This window comes from Aulonocara stuartgranti, assembly GCF_965226115.1.
Source record: "Aulonocara stuartgranti genome assembly, chromosome: 4".
NCBI classification, from domain to species: domain Eukaryota; kingdom Metazoa; phylum Chordata; class Actinopteri; order Cichliformes; family Cichlidae; genus Aulonocara; species Aulonocara stuartgranti.
This window is the reverse complement of record NC_138942.1, coordinates 23,880,449-23,898,668: the sequence shown is the minus strand read 5'-3', so window position 1 is coordinate 23,898,668 and position 18,220 is coordinate 23,880,449. Positions and strand designations below refer to the sequence as shown.

Sequence of the window (18,220 nt, the reverse complement as noted above, 5' to 3'; positions counted from 1 at the left end):
TTTTTGGGAGACATGTTTATTAGTTGTAACCCATCAGTGTGGAACCACAATATGCTTTAAGTCAAAAACAACAGGGTGCAGAATGTCATTTTCATTTTTAATGTAGTATACAAAGAGCTGCACTGTTCAATGTTCAGCTTGGGGGGGGAAAAAACAAAACAAAAAAAAAAAACAGCTGGGAAAAGTACATAGCATGCAACATGGTTTATGGCTAATATGCACTCCACAAGGTAGAGGTAGTGATCTACTTTGGGTTTTGTTTACAACATTACAAATGTGGCACAGTGACTCCCCTAGTTGTTTATAGCATAAACTAGGTCAGCAAAGGAAGACACTTAATTTGCAGAGAAAGAAGATCTACTGTAGTCATTTTTTTGTCCACACATCCAGATCAAAGCACTTAATGAAGCACAACAAGGAGTACATTACATGTTGAACCTGCATCAGTGCAAATAAATATGACGCTCTTTTTGGTTACAAATGTACAATAAATACAAAAATATTTATTTCCCCCCCCCCCCCCGTTACTGTTATCATCATCATCACCATGTAAGTGGTTATTAACTCGACGCATAACGGAACTATAAACGACCCCTCCATTATGTACACAATACAAATAGTGGGATGGGGACTGAGGGGACACTTACTCCATATCACTGCATTTTCTTCACTCTAAGGCTAAAAGTGACAGCAGACAGCGGTCATGTGATTATTTGGATGACATATTTTGAATACTGTTTTTGAGACTACTTGTCAGTGAGGCAGCTATAATAGTTACTCTACCGGTCACCTGACCATGAACTGATAGAATAATTTCACTTTAGAAACCCTGGCTATTACAGCTGCTGTTACATAACTGAAGATCTATGGGTAGATCCCTGTGCATCAGATCATGAGCCAAAACATTAGCACCTGTAATCTAGTCAAATATAGGACGATCTGACAGGCACACAGATCTGTTATGTGTCACAGCGGCAGTACTGATAAACAGTAGTCGTCCTCTTGACCTGCTTGATGTGGACTTGCGCTGCTCTAATCTGTGTCTGGCAACTTACACAACAGACTGGCACCGACAAGTTAATCAGGGTTTATATGCAAGCACACAAAGACAACAGGCTCTACTCTGACTGTGATCTGAGGCTTCAGTTAATACTGAGACTAATACACCAAAAGGACAAACAAAACCCCCTGCGGGTTAAAACCATGTTTGTTGTTCTTTAACTCTCAAATTGCACGAGGACAACGGCGGAAAAACTGCCAACACAAAAGAACCATCCTGCTACTAAAGACACGGAGGCCCAGATGGAGCAAGTGAATGCAACACATACTGGATATAGTTTAGAGCAATAGCAGGAAATTAAAGCAAAGGCCAAGAGATACAGCGCTTTCAGTCCTCCTGAATGCCTAACGTTGTTCCAAATTTACAGCAGGACACTAGTAATGAGAGAAAATGAACAAAATTAGGATTAAAGCATATCAGACCTGTGGATTAAAGCAGCAAACATGAGTCTGGAGATGAGCAAAAGCAAACAAAGAGCAACTTTGTATTCAATCATCACATGAATCCTCTTTTTTACTTCTCCTTTTGGGGAATTTCATCAACCAGCGACTACCCAGAAATGTCCTCTTTCTATTTATAGTAAACTTTAAATCAGTTACCTTGGTTGAACGGTGTGGAGCAAGACATGGACATACAACTCTGTATTTAAACCTGTTCCATATTAACACATGCAAACAGCAGACGTTCCAAACACACACTTAATGACTGTTTTCACATACCCGAGGTAACGTAAAGCATACAATAAAAAGCAGCCACTGTATTAATGAAGATTCCTCGCAGATGTCATTCAGGATGATTAACGATTTATTAACTTTTGAGTTGGCATACACACACGCAGCATTACACTCTGTTCTTTGAATCAAATCCCAAAAACTGAGTTAGCAATCGGTTCATGTAACCCTGACCTGCATCGGACACGTCTGTATTCCTAAAACACTGGACTTCAAGTGTAACACATTTCAAGTCTTCTGCAGGAACTCAACACTCGACCATAATGGTGCATCCATTCTTAACTTCATTAACACAATGGCCTTAGTGAGAGCCATCAGCACCAAAAAACCACCTCTGTTCTCTGAGATCAAAATAATATTTGGATCACAACGATACGTCTTTAATGTTAACATATCCCCAACATTTGAGTAACTGCTACTGTGTGTACGGGCCTCTGCATGTAGAGGAGGCCATGACTAATCAAGAGAGCATGTGTTGCACAAGAGAGGATTATTCCATGCACATGTTTTTATTCCCTCAACCTCGTCACAGCTCAGCGTTACCATTCAGAGGTGTGGTGGCTGTGCTGCAGTTCTCAGCAGTCCCCCAGGATCAGACAGCGCACAGTAGAGGGTATACCCTAGCTCGTCCACTTCTTGATCAGTCAGCTCACAAAACAAGTTCACTTTAGGGCTAAGGGCACACGGCAGCTTCCCAGCCTCCAAGTGCCCCACTAGCGCTCGTAGCAGCTGAAGGAAGCGGTCGGCCAGCGCTTCCTGAGTCCAGTCACCTTCTTTTTCACTGAGCAACAGGATGGTATTAGTGAGCTGGCTGGAGTTGAGCTTGTGAAGGGCAGGGTTGAGCTTGCACACAGCCTTCGCCACTTTGAGGCAGGTGCAGCGGCAGCCGCCATCCTCCTGATCTAGTGCCCTGAGCCGCGCGGTCTCGGCCACGCGGAAGCTCTGCCGCCACAGGTTTTCGTGGCGCTCTGCAGCAAACCGGTGCGGTTTGGCAATCAGTGAGGTTCCATCCTCCATCACGAGCAAAGGCAAGAAGTCCACATACAGCTTCCTGTCCGTCTCGTACTGTACCTCCAGAGTCAGCGTTTCGGCGGGAACCACAGGACGGATGATATAGTCGAGGACACTCCCTATAGCTGGCCAGTTAATAGAACCTGCAACAAGCTTCTCAAAGACTTCAAGCACTGATTTCGGGGAGAGATAACCTCCGACCATGCATCGGTCCCAATAGCTGCTGCTCCGAGGGAAATATTCCAAATTCTCCCTACGGACAAGCCAGAAACCTGGGACATTCATGATCGTGTCCTCTCCGGGGATGGACGACCACAGATTCTTCTCCAAGACAAGAGGCACCATGAGCTGGGCGTGGTCGGCTGTTACAACCTTGGAGGCAGAACAGGGGAGAATGGTTTCCAATTAAATGAATGTGTCATTATGAAAAAAACAATCCCAAAAATAAGCGCTCTTACCTGAAGGTCATCGTACAGACTGCCACTGAGGTACATCTCTCTGAGCGGCATGTCAGGCAGTTTGGCATGAAGAAACACTCTGAGCTCAGCGCAGATGTCCAGCGCCGCCCTCCTGGCCATGGCCTGCTCCTCAGCAGGGATGTTGACATTATTTTGGTAGAATTCCCACAGGTGTTCTTGCAAAGACAGACGCATCCGGGCCCGCATCATATCCGACCGGGTGGCATCGCTTCTTCCCACAGCAGCTCGACCCACAGTCCTTCGCAGACAGTCTGGGAAGAAAACAAGTTACAGATGCATTGTTTTAATAAGTGCAGCAGGATTTTGTGAGATTTCCTCATCTGCGCTTTCAGGAGGAAGCGATGGGTAAAAGTGTAATAGGATGGGAGTGGCACGGTTATGTTCCCTAAATATTCTAATATGACAGAACTAAATCTACGAAGACTAACTGAAGGGGCTTCTACAGTTTCTATAACATTACAATTAAAGATTAGTATAAAACAGCTGGGTATCTAAACTTAAACGAGCCAGCACCCACTGTAAAGGAAGAGCAAGAATCCTCCAAACAGGCTGTCTGTCAGCAGATTAAACAAAAACATTTAAAAAAAGATGAGAGCTGGCCGATAGTCTACCTCATATATAAGTTATAAATTAAAGGACAATTTGCTTCCCCTCACCTGGTTCAAAAGCATGTGAAGAAGTGGGCAGAGACTGCAGTGACCTGCTAACTGTGGACTTCATGTCATGGTTTAAAACCCTCGGGGACGACCCCATCCAGGCAGGCTCCTCCCAGCTTCTCTTTCCTGTCTGCTCCATCTTTGTGGGGCTGGTGGGAGCACTTATGGCACGATCATACATCTGCACATAAAATTCATTGTATTGGTATTAGTTAGTCCACCCCCGCACCACACACACACACACTTTTCATGATAGTACTCACTCTTTTGACGGCTAGTGTTGCAATGCCAAGCATGGCTGCCCCTCCCACCCCCAGCACAAGTTTGGCATTTGAAAGCATGAAGTCAATAGCTGTTCCAATCCCATTATCATCCTTCTTTCCTTTTCGGTCTCCGTTCACCCCCGCCATCCTGGCACTGGGAAAAAAAAAAAAAAGAAGAAGTGGAGTCAGGATGCCTAGGGTGGGAAGAGCCAAGAAATCAGTGGATAGCTCATCACCATGTGATCTTGTTTACATCACTTCCTACAAACTAAACCATTACAAAGAATGTCTGTTTACTCCTGACGTTTTACGTGTAAACCCACCTGGAAGATGTACCTTCGGACAACCTTTAACCCACCACCTGATGGCCCCTGATCCCCTTCCTCCTACATAAGCCCACCCAGTCGGCTGCTGAGAAAGAACCGGCCCCTTTTCAGGGCCTCCTCCTTATCTTCTGGGACCGTCAGTGCCTGGCAGCGGCGAAACTCGCGAGCCACGGCGCGGCGATAGTAATTCCGGTCTGTGTACTGAAGGTGTCGGCCTGCCCGGAGCAGCGCCCTGTAGAGCTCCAGCACCGCACTGCGAGACCAGCTGCCCATCAGGGATCACACATGGAGAGGAGGGGGATACCCTTGCTCCTGTGCAAAGGGTGAGCACAGGGTAGATGATTAGAGGACTGAAGTGATAGTTAGAAATGGCTTCATCCGTGTAAAAATCCAACCTTTAAAGTGGAAAACCAAACATGCCACACGCTGTAAAAACACAGCTGCAGCGTCAGCTCAGACTGCCACGTTAGCCTCTGTGTAAACCTAACCAAGCAAACACTAAAGCTCGCAGTCTGTTTTCTGGCACATGTTATGGGATCGTTTCATCAGCGAAAAGAAAGCGTTGCCGTGTTACATACCGAGGCTCACTAGTCTTTAGAAAATGGCTGGATCAAGTCACATCTCTTTGTAGCACAACACGCTAACTAGCTGCCGAAGCAAGCGCTGACCTTACTTTCAGCCAGCTTTATGGACAAAATATGGTCATTGAAACGTTTGTGCGAGCGAGGATAAACGAGCCACACAAAGACACAACAAAACAAATCTAAGCCACCTACTTCTCAGGAAAAAAGGACCAAAGATAGTTTGTCTTCTGGGGGAAGCAGACCTCTGCTCTAGCCGGGGGTCAGACTCGATAGTGGAAACCGGAAACAAATAGTCTGCTATTCATACAGTATATCCGGGTCAGTTTTTAGTGTTTTTTTACGCTTTTATTTTGAATTAATAACATTGTCCGTCGAATTATATTTTTAAGAAATTGTGCCTTAATTTCAATTCAGTTTTAATTTATTAAAATCACAAAGACACAACATTTATTTATTTTTAATTTATTTATTTAATAATAATAATAATAAATTTAATACTATGAATCTATATTGAAATAAGGTTATAGCTGATACCTGTGTAGTACTGAGGTCTTAAAGTTCAAAAAGGTGATGTTTTTCAATTTTGTGTTTTCACTATTTTGCTGTGGTAACAGCAATCTCCAGACAAAGAACTTTTTCTTAAACTTGATTTGGAAAAGGGTTTTATATATATGTCTGTTGTATCTAAACACGGGTAATGTAATGCACTGTACACCGGAGCTAGTCAGTCATTTCTTATCCAAAATGCTGCAGCCACATTACTGACTGGGACAAAAAAAGAGAGCTCACATCACTGGATGGAAGGCTTTTTGTACGTTACAGAATCAGGTATAAATTGGCACTATTTGTGTTTCAAGCCTTAAATGGTCTCGCGCCTGCAAATGTGGTGGATATGCATCCCGCATTTAAAGCTTATTTCAAATGGAGCTCATGCATTTGCTATCATTGCACTAAAACTCTGGAATTACCCTCCAGAGAGACCCTGGACAAGCATCAGCTGTGGCTATTTTTAAAAAATCTAAGCCAAAGATATACTTTTTCTTTCATACTTTTCTTTCTTTCATACTAAACTGCTGATTCTGGAATTCTGTCTGGAGGATTGGTTACTGTTTCATGTTAAAATTGTGAATGCATGTAGCATAATTTTTTGTCCAAGTGTCACTTTTTTCTAATAAATTTTATTGGAAGGATGGATTAAAATTGACAAACAAATAAACATTTAATTAATATTAAAAGATGAAAACTGATGCACTCAATTTTAATGCAATCAAGAAAGAACTTTCTGTAATTTCTGTAATTTTTCTCTATTGTGGAGAACATACACATTCTCCCAAAGACAAGAACTAACAGACTTAAAAACTCCTTTGTCCCACACGCCATCAGACTGTTTAACTCCTCCCTGGAGGGGAGAGGGAGGGGAAACAGGAGGACAAAGGAGGGGGGAACAACTAAGCTGTAGTGCCTCTTCACCTCACTGTGCAATACCTTTTGTGTAATACTTTTGTAAATAGTCAACGGTGCAATAGACTCAATACTTGAAATGTGCAATTCACTTGTATTTTTATTTTTATTCCTATTTATTCTATTTATCCCCTTCGTATATTTTATTTATATTGTCTCTGTATTTATATATATGTGTGTGTGTGTGTGTGTGTATATATATATATATATATATATATATATATATATATATATATATATATATATATGTATATAATATTCTGTAACTCTGTAACTTCTGTCGGTGCTGTGCTTTTTTGGAAATCGAATTTCCCAGAGGAACCCACCCGAGGGATTAATAAAGTAAGTAAGTAAGTAAGTAAGTAAAATTTATTTATATAGCGCTTTTCACAGATAAAAATCACAAAGTGCTTTACAACACAGAAAATGGGAATATAAAACAATATAACAGTAAATAAAACAATGTAAGACAATAAAACTATAAAAACAGTATAAGAAGAAATTAATCAAATGCTTTTCTAAATAAAAATGTCTTCAGCTGTTTCTTAAAACAATCAATGGAGTCCGTGCAGCGAAGAGACAGTGGGAGAGAATTCCACAACCGTGGTGCCACAGTCTGAAAGGCCCGATCACCACGAGTTTTAAAACGAGTGCGTGGTACCACCAACAGTCTCTGATCTAATGACCTTAAAGCCCGAGAAGATGTATGTGATTTCAGCAGGTCAGATAAATATTGAGGAGCCTGACCATGCAGGGCCCTAAAGGTTAGAACTAAAATTTTAAACTGAAACCTAAAATTTACAGGCAACCAGTGAAGGGAGGCCAAGACTGGAGTGATATGCGATCTTCTCTTGGTGCCTGTTAAGAGACGTGCTGCAGCATTCTGCACAGTCTGAAGACGATTTAAGGCTGATTTGTTAAAACAAGTAAAAAGGCCATTACAATAGTCTAAACGAGAAGAAATAAAAGCATGAATAATCATCTCAAGTTCAAGCTTTGATACCATTAGTCTGAGTTTAGAAATATTCCGTAAATGATAAAAACAGTTTCGGACCAGCTGCTTAAAGTTCTATCTAATCTAATCTAATCTAATCTAATATAATCTAATCTAATCTAATATATATATATATATATATATATATATATATATATATATATATATATATATATATATATATATATATATATATATATATATATATATATATATATATATATATATATATATATATATATATATATATACATATATTAGATTAGATTAGATAGAACTTTATTAATCCCTCGGGTGGGTTCCTCTGGGAAATTCGATTTCCAAAAAAGCACAGCACCGACAGAAGTTACAGAGTTACAGAATATTATATATATATATATATATATATATATATATTAGATTAGATTAGATAGAACTTTATTAATCCCTCGGGTGGGTTCCTCTGGGAAATTCGATTTCCAAAAAAGCACAGCACCGACAGAAGTTACAGAGTTACAGAATATTATATATATATATATATATATATATATATATATATATATATATATATATATATATATATATATATATAATATGTATGTGTATGTAAGACTTTATAAGAACATCAAAGTCATGATCTTTTTAGTTGCATCAACAAATGTTTATTAAATCAACAATAAACCAAATAGCTCTGAGCAATGTGAGACTATTTGGAGAATCAGTGAATCCAACCAACTTTGCCAAATGACACTGAGGCAGCTGACACTGTTATCATTTTAAACAGTTGATATATATCATTAAACTATCTTAAACAGGATTATTAACGTATTCTGATTTTTTTTCTGATAAACTCCAATGGCATGAAAACATATATCTCTTAGTCTCAAGAATGTAGATCTCCTATGAAAAGGGTCAATTGGATACATCAGTAATCCATACGAATCTGTCACTGATATTTATTTTGGATCCAATAGTTCTTTTGAATATCGATAATACTGAGTGCAAACATCAGTGAGTCACGATCCATTTGACCTCAGCAAAAACATTTACATAAAAAGGTAATGTGATAGAAACAACAACAAAAAACACGACATCATGGAAAAAATATAAAGAGGTGACACTTAAAATAGTATACAACGTTTATGTAAAGTCATCAAATTATCACTCAATTAAAATGTATTTACTTACTACAATTTAAACCCAGTAAATAATGATTTTGTCAATAGTGAAAATCAGTCTCATTACAAGAACATGTATACATAATTCAAAATCCATTAACGGTTCATGCATTTCCACACACATTAATGCTGTGATCTTACCACTCTACATTTAAATGCATATTTTTTCTTTTACAGCTTCTGCTGGAGTTGTAAAAATTTGCAGAGTGTCAATGACCAGGTTGCACTAAGGGAGCTCTAAGAGATTTCTTCTGTCCAAGACATATGTGGAAAATTCTAGTAATCTAGGGATTACTGAAACATTTTCATGGTACAATTCCACATGCATTATAGCCATTTTTCAAGTCAATTTCAATGGCTTGAAAAATGTGGAAAACTCATAATCAAGGCATGTACTTAACCCCTTTCATCCTGGGGATGATATGTATATCCCTGATATCATCATGCTGGAGCAACCAACACAAGTAGCGCTCGGTCCCCATACCCCATCCACTGGTGAGGAGTGGTTTCACTTGGCGCATGTTAATGTACCATTTATAAGATTTCTCTGACACTCCATGATGCCTCAGAGCCTCTTGTACGATCTCAGGAGTTGAATGGCGTTCACCAAGACCTACAGTCTCACCCAGCCCCAGCAAAAGGTCGGCAGCTTTGGCTTTGCGTTGCCCAGTGCCCTCCACATATGCTTGGTAGAATGGAACTGCCAGATGGTCCATCTCGGTCAGCCAAACAGCTCCACCATATTTCTCAATTAAAACCCGCTCTCCTTTACGTGTTAACTTTCTGCCAAAATTCGGCTGACCATCTTGGACCCACTCTAAACAGTCAGCAGAGGGCATCATGGGGATGGACTGGTCTAGAGAGACTCTTGAAAGTCTGGATTTTCCCTCCAGCTTACTGAGCAGAGCTGTGACATGTGCAAGGGTCCCAGCAGTGTTCAGGATTATATCTGAGTGTTTCTTCAACATGGACTTGGTGAGATGAACCAAGTATCCCTCTGCTATGGACATTGCATTGTCCATGTCACCCTGCAGTTCACACTCCACATGATAGAACTGGTTTAAGTGTGTGGCATCAGGATCTTCCCCTCTGAAGCTGGGAGATATGTAGTAGGTCCCTGGCAGGTTTTCCTGGAAGCGAAGGAAGTATTCCAGTACAAATTGCATTGAGTCAGCAAGGTACACACCCTGGCCCAGGAGATTGACAGAAACTGGCTCTGAGTCAGAACCCAAGCCCATTGGTGAGGAGATGGTGTCAGTGGTGAGAGGTGTCAGAGCATATGCGTACTGGCAGGAACTGTTGAAGTATTCCACTGTGCTGTGGAAAAGAGTGTTTTGGATCTTGAAAAGGTTTCGATACCACTGGCTCTTGATGGCTGCCATGGAGTGAGACTCAGGATCTGTCCAGGAACGAGCAGGCTTGCACTGGGTAATTTTCAAGTGGATGGTTTTGAGGGTTTCAGAGTCAGCGGGTGGGCCATTCAGTGATGAAACATATCCAGGGTAGCTTTGGAAGCATTCTGTTTGCAGCTCAGCAGGTTTAGTGCCATCTGGTGAAGGTAACAGAGGGATCAACTTGGCATGAGCATAGTCGATCTCAAATCCCTCAAAGATCAGTGCAACACTTGGAGCTTTCATCCCCTCTTCCAGCAGTCGAGCAACTTTGTAAGTGGCCAAGATCAGTGCTGTGTAGTCAGGTTCCTTCAGTTTGAAGATGTCACTGGACAGAGGTTTGCGTGGCACCACAACAGTTAGACCAGGACTGTTTGGATAAGGTGTCAGAAAGGCAACAAACTCACTGTCTTCCCACACTCTCCACTGTTGCTGCTCCCCACGAACAATGCGACTGAACAGGTTGTCATTGGATAGGTCCCCCAAAAAATCATAGCAAAAAGGTGCATTTGGTGTTGGCAGTGCACTTCTAATCTTATCTTGAACCCGAGCCAGTGTTTCATTATCCCAGCGTGGACCACTTTTTGAGGTGCAATAGCCAGGATTATAAGCGTGGAACTCTTCTTCACTAGCAAGATGGGGCTGCCATTTTGGCTCTAAGCCATGAAGAGGGAGGAGTCTGATTTGTGCTGGCTCACCAGGACTTGGATTGAATACCAAGGCACAACGTTGCACTCCCAGTCGCTCACATAACAAGTTTGAGACAACTCTTGCTCCTTGTAGCATAGCAACAAAATCAGCTGTAGCTAAGTGGAAGATGCTGCTTGCCCCACTAAGAGTTTTTCTAGTCAGAATCGTTGCTCCAGGGATCCAGGGTTTGAGATTTAGATAAGCAACAAGCTCATCTGTTTCCCAGATAACATTAGGGGGATCTCTCAGGGGTCTGAGGACCTCTACTCGTGAAATGCCACAAATCATTGAGGCCACAAAGATCACACCAGCATTTGTCTCAATGACAGCATCACCTTTAGCGTCCAGAGCAATGATTCCAGCACAGATCTCCTTCAGATCTTCAGCTATCACTTCTCTGCACGCTTCCCTAAGGCTGTGGCCTTTATGATGGTATAGACTTGCTATTTTCTGAGCAACTGTGTTCCTCAAAAAAACATCCCCATCTCCAGAGCAGGTAATGGCTAACTTTTCATCAGCATATATACCTGCTCCTACTACTGCTGTGTCCCCAACTCGCCCTTTCAGCTTTCCTACCAACCCGCCTGTAGAGGTTGCAGCAGCCAATCTATTCCAGCGATCCAAGGCCACAGCACCAACTGTCTGTGGATGATTGTTTTTGGAGTTTTTTCCACTACTGAGTTTTGCAGTTAACTCTCTGTGACGTACATCAGTGTAGAAATACTCAGGGCCAACGGGCTTCTGCTTTTCCTCAAGCTCTTCAAGAAACTCTTCAACTCCGTCTCCCACGATCAGTGCATGTGAGCTTTTATCCATTACACACCTGGCTGCTTTTATTGGGTTCTTTAGACTTTGCACACAGGCAACAGATCCTGACTTCTTTGTACTGCCATCCACAATGGTTGCTTCCATTTCATTTTTGCCATTTTTGTTAAATACAGAACCTTTACCTGCATTGAACAGAAAGCAGTCTTCCAGAGCTTCCACTGACCTCTGAACTGCATCCAGACTACTGCCACCTTGTTGAAGCACTTGGGATCCGAGAGTTAAGGCTGCTTGTAGAGCAAACTCAATGACCCCTATTACTTGGGAGTTCAGCATTATCTCTTCTCCAGCACCCCCATGAATCACTAGAGTGTAGTCTGGACTCATGCCAAGGGTACTACCAGCAGTGCTTTTGTCTGTGCTCTCTGGATAATGAATTTTCTCTCCATTAAGTTTCTCTCTTTGACCCTGCTGAAGTAGACACTCAAGGGCTCCCATTTCACTTGCAATGGCATATCTAACAGCTAGAAGCATCAATAACTTCAGGTTCATCTTGAGGTTTTGTTGGAGCTTGTCTAGTGCAAGAGCAAAGCTACCTTTCCCATTAAGCACAATGCGAACCTTGTCCCTCTTCCCAAGGTAGGTTACAGCTAACTGATCTTGAGCATAGACATTTCCTACTCCGCACTCTACTCCTTCCATGAGATCTGTACCTGTCAGATACACAGATGGACACCCAAAGGGGTCCAGGAACCTTTTCAAGGGATTTTCAGATGGCAAAGCTCGGCGCAGAGCAGCTAGGTGGGGGCCAACACCTTGACCACTTTTGGTGTTTTTTATTAGCTTCTTATGCTCCAGAAATGCAACATGGAACAACTGCAGTAGGTCAGTAGTGTATTGGATGGCGTTATCTGGACCAATGCAGGATGCCAGGGCACCTACTAACTGACGAGAATGCGTGGTGATTGAGTATGTAGGGTCACAACGACCATGTTTGTAGTGGCGCATATGGGAAGGTGTGACAAGTATGTGATTTGAAGCAGCTTCTCCAAAGGTCTGCCTCATGGAGAGCTGCAAAGAGAAGTTGATCCAGGCATCATATAGACCTCTGTGCCCTCTGAGAGTAGAGAAGACATCAGGATAGGAGGAGATGTCAAAGGTGAGAACTGGGTGGTTTGTTTTTAAATCGAGGCTCTGTTGGGGGGTATTTACACCCTGTAAAGGGAATGTTAGAGGATGGGGACAAACAGAATTAATATTGTTTACTGCAACAGATCCAGTCATGTTTTCAGTGCCAGTATGCAGTGGGTTTAAGTCAACAGTCTCCGACAGATCATACACATGTTCAGTCACAAGCCCAGCCACCATCCCATCCACAGCACTGTGCTCAAACACCATTCCAGCTGTGCAGTTTTTGAACACAACCAGGTTCAACACCTGTCAAAAAATACAGAAAAGAAAGGGATTATTTTGGGTTTCTTTGCCCTCCTTGACCCTGAATTGGATAAGTAGTATAAAATGGATGGATGGATGTCCTCTACAAATCAGCAAGCAATAAACAAATTATTTAATTATAACTCTTAATTACTACTCTGAGGCTTTAAATCTTTTAACAGTTGTTAAAACTATAATAAAGTTTCGCAGTAAAGAGCTAATACAGCTGAACTAAGCTTGTTCTAGTTTCCCTCCATTACCTTGTCATAGTATCTCAGAGATGGATTGTGTCCTCCTCCTCCCAGCCTCACTGCATTGAGGATATCAGCCAGTTCAGAGGGTGCATCATAGTCTTCCAGACAGAGCGTAAGTATAGCACTCTCCATCAGCCTCAGTGATGTCAGTGCTGTTCCTCCTTCCTCAAGGATCTTTTCCCTTCTCGCAGCCCAGGTCTTACGCTCCAGAGCTGTGAGGTTGCAAATGGATGAAGGATCATTTTGTTTCCCTGCCCTGGGTTGATCCATCACCTGAGCAAGCTGGTTATAGATGTCAATAAATGACCGCGCAGAAACTGGCCCACCAGTGCTCGGTCGCCACAGTATGTCAACAGGGAACACTCCGCCAACACAGGTAATGACAGCATGGAGGCTGTCAGGGAAGATCTGCAATTACAAAGTCTACAGATTAGAAAATATTTGATATACATTCAGTAGGTTAGTACATCAATAGATAAAGAATAAAGTCTTTTAGGATTCATCAAGATAGTTGTACTGCTATTAATCTCACCTTAATTTCATCTTGAACCCTCCCAGGAATACGGGTGGCAGCGAATACTTCAGCCTGCTGGGTATGCTCCATTGGAATATTGCCTTCCAATAAGACAGGCTCACTGTAAAGCTTTGCTGCTGCCCAGAGCAGAGCAGCTGCTCTACTAAGCTGGTTACATTTCTTTGCTTTAGATGGAAGAAGAACTACAGGGAGTGCTGTGGAGATGGGGAGAGGGTCAGCACAAGACAACAGACCTCTTTTGAACTGCTTTGTCACCCAGTTCTCTTGGCCTGCAGCACTGGTTGCTAATTTCTGCTGGGCTTCTTCAAGGAGCTCTCTTTGTTGTTGCAACGTACTTTTGAACTCTGGGTAAAGATCGGGTCCTAAAGTAAGCTGCAGAACACGGCTCACTTCTTGCAAGGTAACATCCAGATCTGGAATGGGGTAGTCGAGAAGGGCCATCCTGTTAATACAGAGGAGGCTTGACAAAAAGAAAGAAAAAGAGAGAAAGTCCATGACCGCTCCAGGTACTTTGTGAGATTTTCCAAGCATGCAAAGAACCAAGACTGATCTTGTTTGTTTTTTTTTTCTTTGTTTTTTGTTTGTTTTTGTTTTTGTTTGTTTTTTGCTTTGTTTTATTATTTTCTTCAAGCCCTGTGTACAGGAGCTGCATACAAAAAGATATTTTGTGAAAAGGGTTGGCGTAATAAGCAAATGCTTCAGCCAATACCTTTTGATTAGCCTTGTCTCATGCTTTCTTTCTTTATGGTGGATTTTTGTTCTGTTTTCACTGTTTTTGTTTTTTTCCACTGTTTTCACTGAGATTTGAATTTGAATGCTAATCAATAAAATCAAAATCAAAGTCAAAAATCAAAGTCAAAGACAAAAAGAACCAGATACCAATACTTGTGCACATTTATCAAGTCAGAAGACTGATGGATTTAGTTTAAACAAATGGGGCTGACGTAAAAGCTGTAGAACACTATTCTTGCAGCACAGTTACTTTGTAATACAGTATGTCTAAGTAATATGACAGTCAAAAGTGGTTTTTAAATCACATTTTTCTAGAGGTTTGGTTTATAATTAGATATTTGTAAAAGTAACTAAACTATGCACTTTCTGGAGAACCTGTAGGGGAATTGTTGCTACTGCTGGACTTCTCCAGCAACACACAGCAGACCTTCAGTATGTGTGTTTAAAAAATTGGCAGATTAACACAATTTAAAACTGGGAACAGCAGCTTAAATACTTGAAGCTGTGATGATTTGTTTAAGCTGGAGTATGACCTGACCTGGGATAACTGTCCTAAAAGTATGTTTTTGTTCCCATACTGTAACCTCAAATGCAAAATCTCAGACAGTTCAGGATAATGACATGCAGATGGTTGAACTGGTTTAAAGAGGGTGAAAATGTGTGTAGATTCATTTCAAGGAGGGCTCTATAATCATATTCAACTGTCAGTCTAAGAGAGAAGGACAAGTTGTAAAAGTATCCATCAATCAGAGACAGAAAGAGGAGATTCAGATCCACTAAAATGTTAAAAATGTGGTCACAGGAGCAAGACAGGAAGAGAGGTCATTTCTGCTTTTCTCCCAAAAACCTTGAATATCTTATAATTGGTCTCAGAGAGGCAGTTGGATATCATATTGATGCATGCTCAATCATCCAGGTAAGTAAATCCCCAAAAGTTGATTCTGTTCATCTGGACGTAGCGTTTTGTGGGCGAAGCGTTTCATCACTCATCCAAGTGACTTCTTCAGTCTCAGCTGACTGCAGGTTTCCCCAATCTTATAAACTGTACATTTGCATAATGACTGAAACCAGCCCACTGAAGGAACAATGGACTGGGAGGTCAGTTCCTTGGGTCCTGGCCTTGCAGTCAGCTGAGACTGAAGACGTGGGGTAATACCACCATAAATATGTAATCAGGTAAGGTTTTCTAACACAACATTTAACTACATACACATGTGGTATTAAAACCTTTGTAGATCAATGTATTTATAATTATTAATTACCAGTTACCAGTTCTGTCTCTCTATATTCACATGTTCCTATTTTCTGCTAAGCACTCCAGGGAACTATCTACATGAACCACGTGACCACCCCTGACATAACTCTTACCATTCGAGGGCCCTGCTATGGATGTAACTTCTATCAAAGCTAGCTAACATCCATAATGGTAAAATTAGGAACTTTAAACAGAGCTTGACAAACAAATATGTGACATTGCATCTTTTGTATAGAGCTTGTACCCTAAGCTGTGCCTTTTGTGTTTGTACTGATTAGAAAATGTTAGCTTATCAACATAGAATGATGAATATTCCAAAATATTACTCTATATATTATAATATTCCAATATATCACTATATTACTGCTGTTGTTAAAGTGAATTGTTAAATGTTCTCATTTTTATGCTTACCATCTCTACATTGTTTTAACTCTGTGATGAAACAATGTAGAGATGGTAAGCATAAAAATGACAACATTTAACAATTCGCTTTAACAGCTGTTTTGTTCCACAGTTTTTATTGGCAAACTACACCTCAGATCTCACATGTAACACAAACTACACAAACCGGCACACCGCAGTGTATTTGTCCATATAGCTACTGTATAACAGAACATTTTCCCTTTACGGTTTCCTCACATGATGTCCAACCATTCTCACATTAGCGGAGCCTGTAAGTGAATTATCTGATTTATGTTTAAGAGCCTGCTGAGTGAAACACAGATTTCCTTGTGCTTCAATGAGGTGAACATGAATGGAATGCATCCAGATTTTACTTCTGTATTAGACAATACCCCCAGCACTCTACAGCTATACAGAGCCTTGTAATGGCTCATAACTAAGCTCATCTGCTCACACGTGAAAGCAGTTACTCCCTTTCCCTAACTTAAGTTGGCCAGGGTTTTTTTGTTGCTGGTCGTCAAGGAAACATGTCCCTCGCCAAATGACTTTTTGGGAAATTAGATTTCTCCTGATTGGTCCCATCAGTTTGAATCACCCACACAATGCTGGCTGTCTGTCCTTTATCCGAATCTTGTGTTCCATCTGATGGATTTGGGTTCTGCAGGGAAGCAGGTCTTGTGATTCCAAAAGCTCAGCTACCAGAACTACTACTGTGTGTTACATCATAGAGTAGAAATAGCCAACTGATGGGCAATAAAGCAACAGTAACATTATTTTTGAAAAAATCTAAACGAATTAAGAATAAAAAAATCTATTATTTTAACCTCATCACATACTGGGTCACCAGCAAAGCTCTTAGAGGCAGGGCCTGGATTTCAGTTGAACCACAGTTTAGTTTAGTTTAAGAAACTAGAAAATGTTGCTTTTCAGATCAACTCACTTACAGACATTTTGGCCTTATAGTTCATCTCTTATAAGATTTTCATTTGGTTATGCCAAATGGTGGGTGTTATTTTGTTAATATTTCTGCAGAGGAAACCAAAATATAACAAAGGTTATTGTAATTGTGTTAAAAAGATATTTTTTAAGCCTCTGAAGCACTATTTATTTCCAAAAACGTACAAAACTCATGCCACAGAAATAGTTGTCAAAAGCTTATCTGAAGAAAATGATCCACAAAAAATTGATTTTATAACATTTCTTAATATTGAAGTCTGTGCATTAAGGGTCAGTACTTCAGAAATATCTTCAATTCACCTTAGACGTTAGTATGCTGTATGCTGTACATGTAACTGCATCAATACAAATCAAATCATTATCTCCTCATCATATTTGAAGGGCTTTGAGTGCAGTAACAGTAGAAAACTGCTCCATAAACACCAGAACATGAACCCTTTACCTTTATTCACCTGTACGTTTTATTTAGAATAAAATAAACTTACCTCGCTATGAAGATGTCTCGAGATCTGGCCAGCTGGTAGGGTGGAAGACCACTCAGTGGAAATAAAACTTGGTTGGACTGGAGAGACGAGGCTTTGTCTATAACACACAGGCTGTGACTCCAATTAAGCAATTTAGTCTCTTGCCTGTCCCTTTTCTCTACCTCTCAATGCCTCTCACTCAGTCGTCCTCGTGCTCTCTGCCCTCAGTGGTTCTTCTCTAGTGTTTTTTTTTAATCCTCTCTCACACAATTTGGACCCTCACAATGCAGCAAAAACTGCCAAATACACTCAGGAAAGTAATTCCTGGAGTTTTATCAGGTAGCGTCTTAGGAAGTGAGAGATTCAGCAGTTTGTGTTAGTATAGCAGACAACAGTACATCTGCATTAACGGTGTGCCCCTTTTTTATACCGGGATCAACTTCTGCTTTACGCCATGTGTGTGTGTGTGTGTGTGTGTGTGTGTGTGTGTGTGTGTGTGTGTGTGTGTGTGTGTTTGCACTTTTCTGTTCACACGAATGTAATATATATGCAGGTTTTGGAGATCATAAATATTTTGTGACGAGTATGGGAAATAAGTAGAGATTAAAAAAATGATCAC

The 18,220-nt window shown here is 41.0% G+C and overlaps 2 protein-coding genes across 2 annotated transcripts; both read right to left on the bottom strand.

Annotated features, from left to right (window-relative positions):
- Positions 1-83: 83 nt before the first annotated feature.
- On the bottom strand, positions 84-4,637 carry mief1 (mitochondrial elongation factor 1). The gene is made up of 5 exons (XM_082529812.1): positions 4,524-4,637; positions 4,201-4,354; positions 3,938-4,118; positions 3,261-3,532; positions 84-3,174 (listed from the first exon to the last, which is right to left on the bottom strand). Exons 2-5 carry the CDS (start codon positions 4,345-4,347, stop codon positions 2,338-2,340), a joined length of 1,437 nt encoding a protein of 478 aa, XP_082385938.1. The 5' UTR covers positions 4,348-4,354; positions 4,524-4,637; the 3' UTR covers positions 84-2,337.
- A 3,546-nt stretch (positions 4,638-8,183) lies between these two features.
- Positions 8,184-17,792, bottom strand: LOC309705214 (uncharacterized protein). Its single transcript, XM_082530870.1, has 4 exons — positions 17,623-17,792; positions 13,789-14,251; positions 13,263-13,664; positions 8,184-13,005 (listed from the first exon to the last, which is right to left on the bottom strand). The coding sequence occupies exons 2-4, from the start codon at positions 14,230-14,232 to the stop codon at positions 9,106-9,108; spliced, it is 4,746 nt and encodes a 1,581-aa protein (XP_082386996.1). The 5' UTR covers positions 14,233-14,251; positions 17,623-17,792; the 3' UTR covers positions 8,184-9,105.
- Between the last annotated feature and the right edge of the window lie 428 nt (positions 17,793-18,220).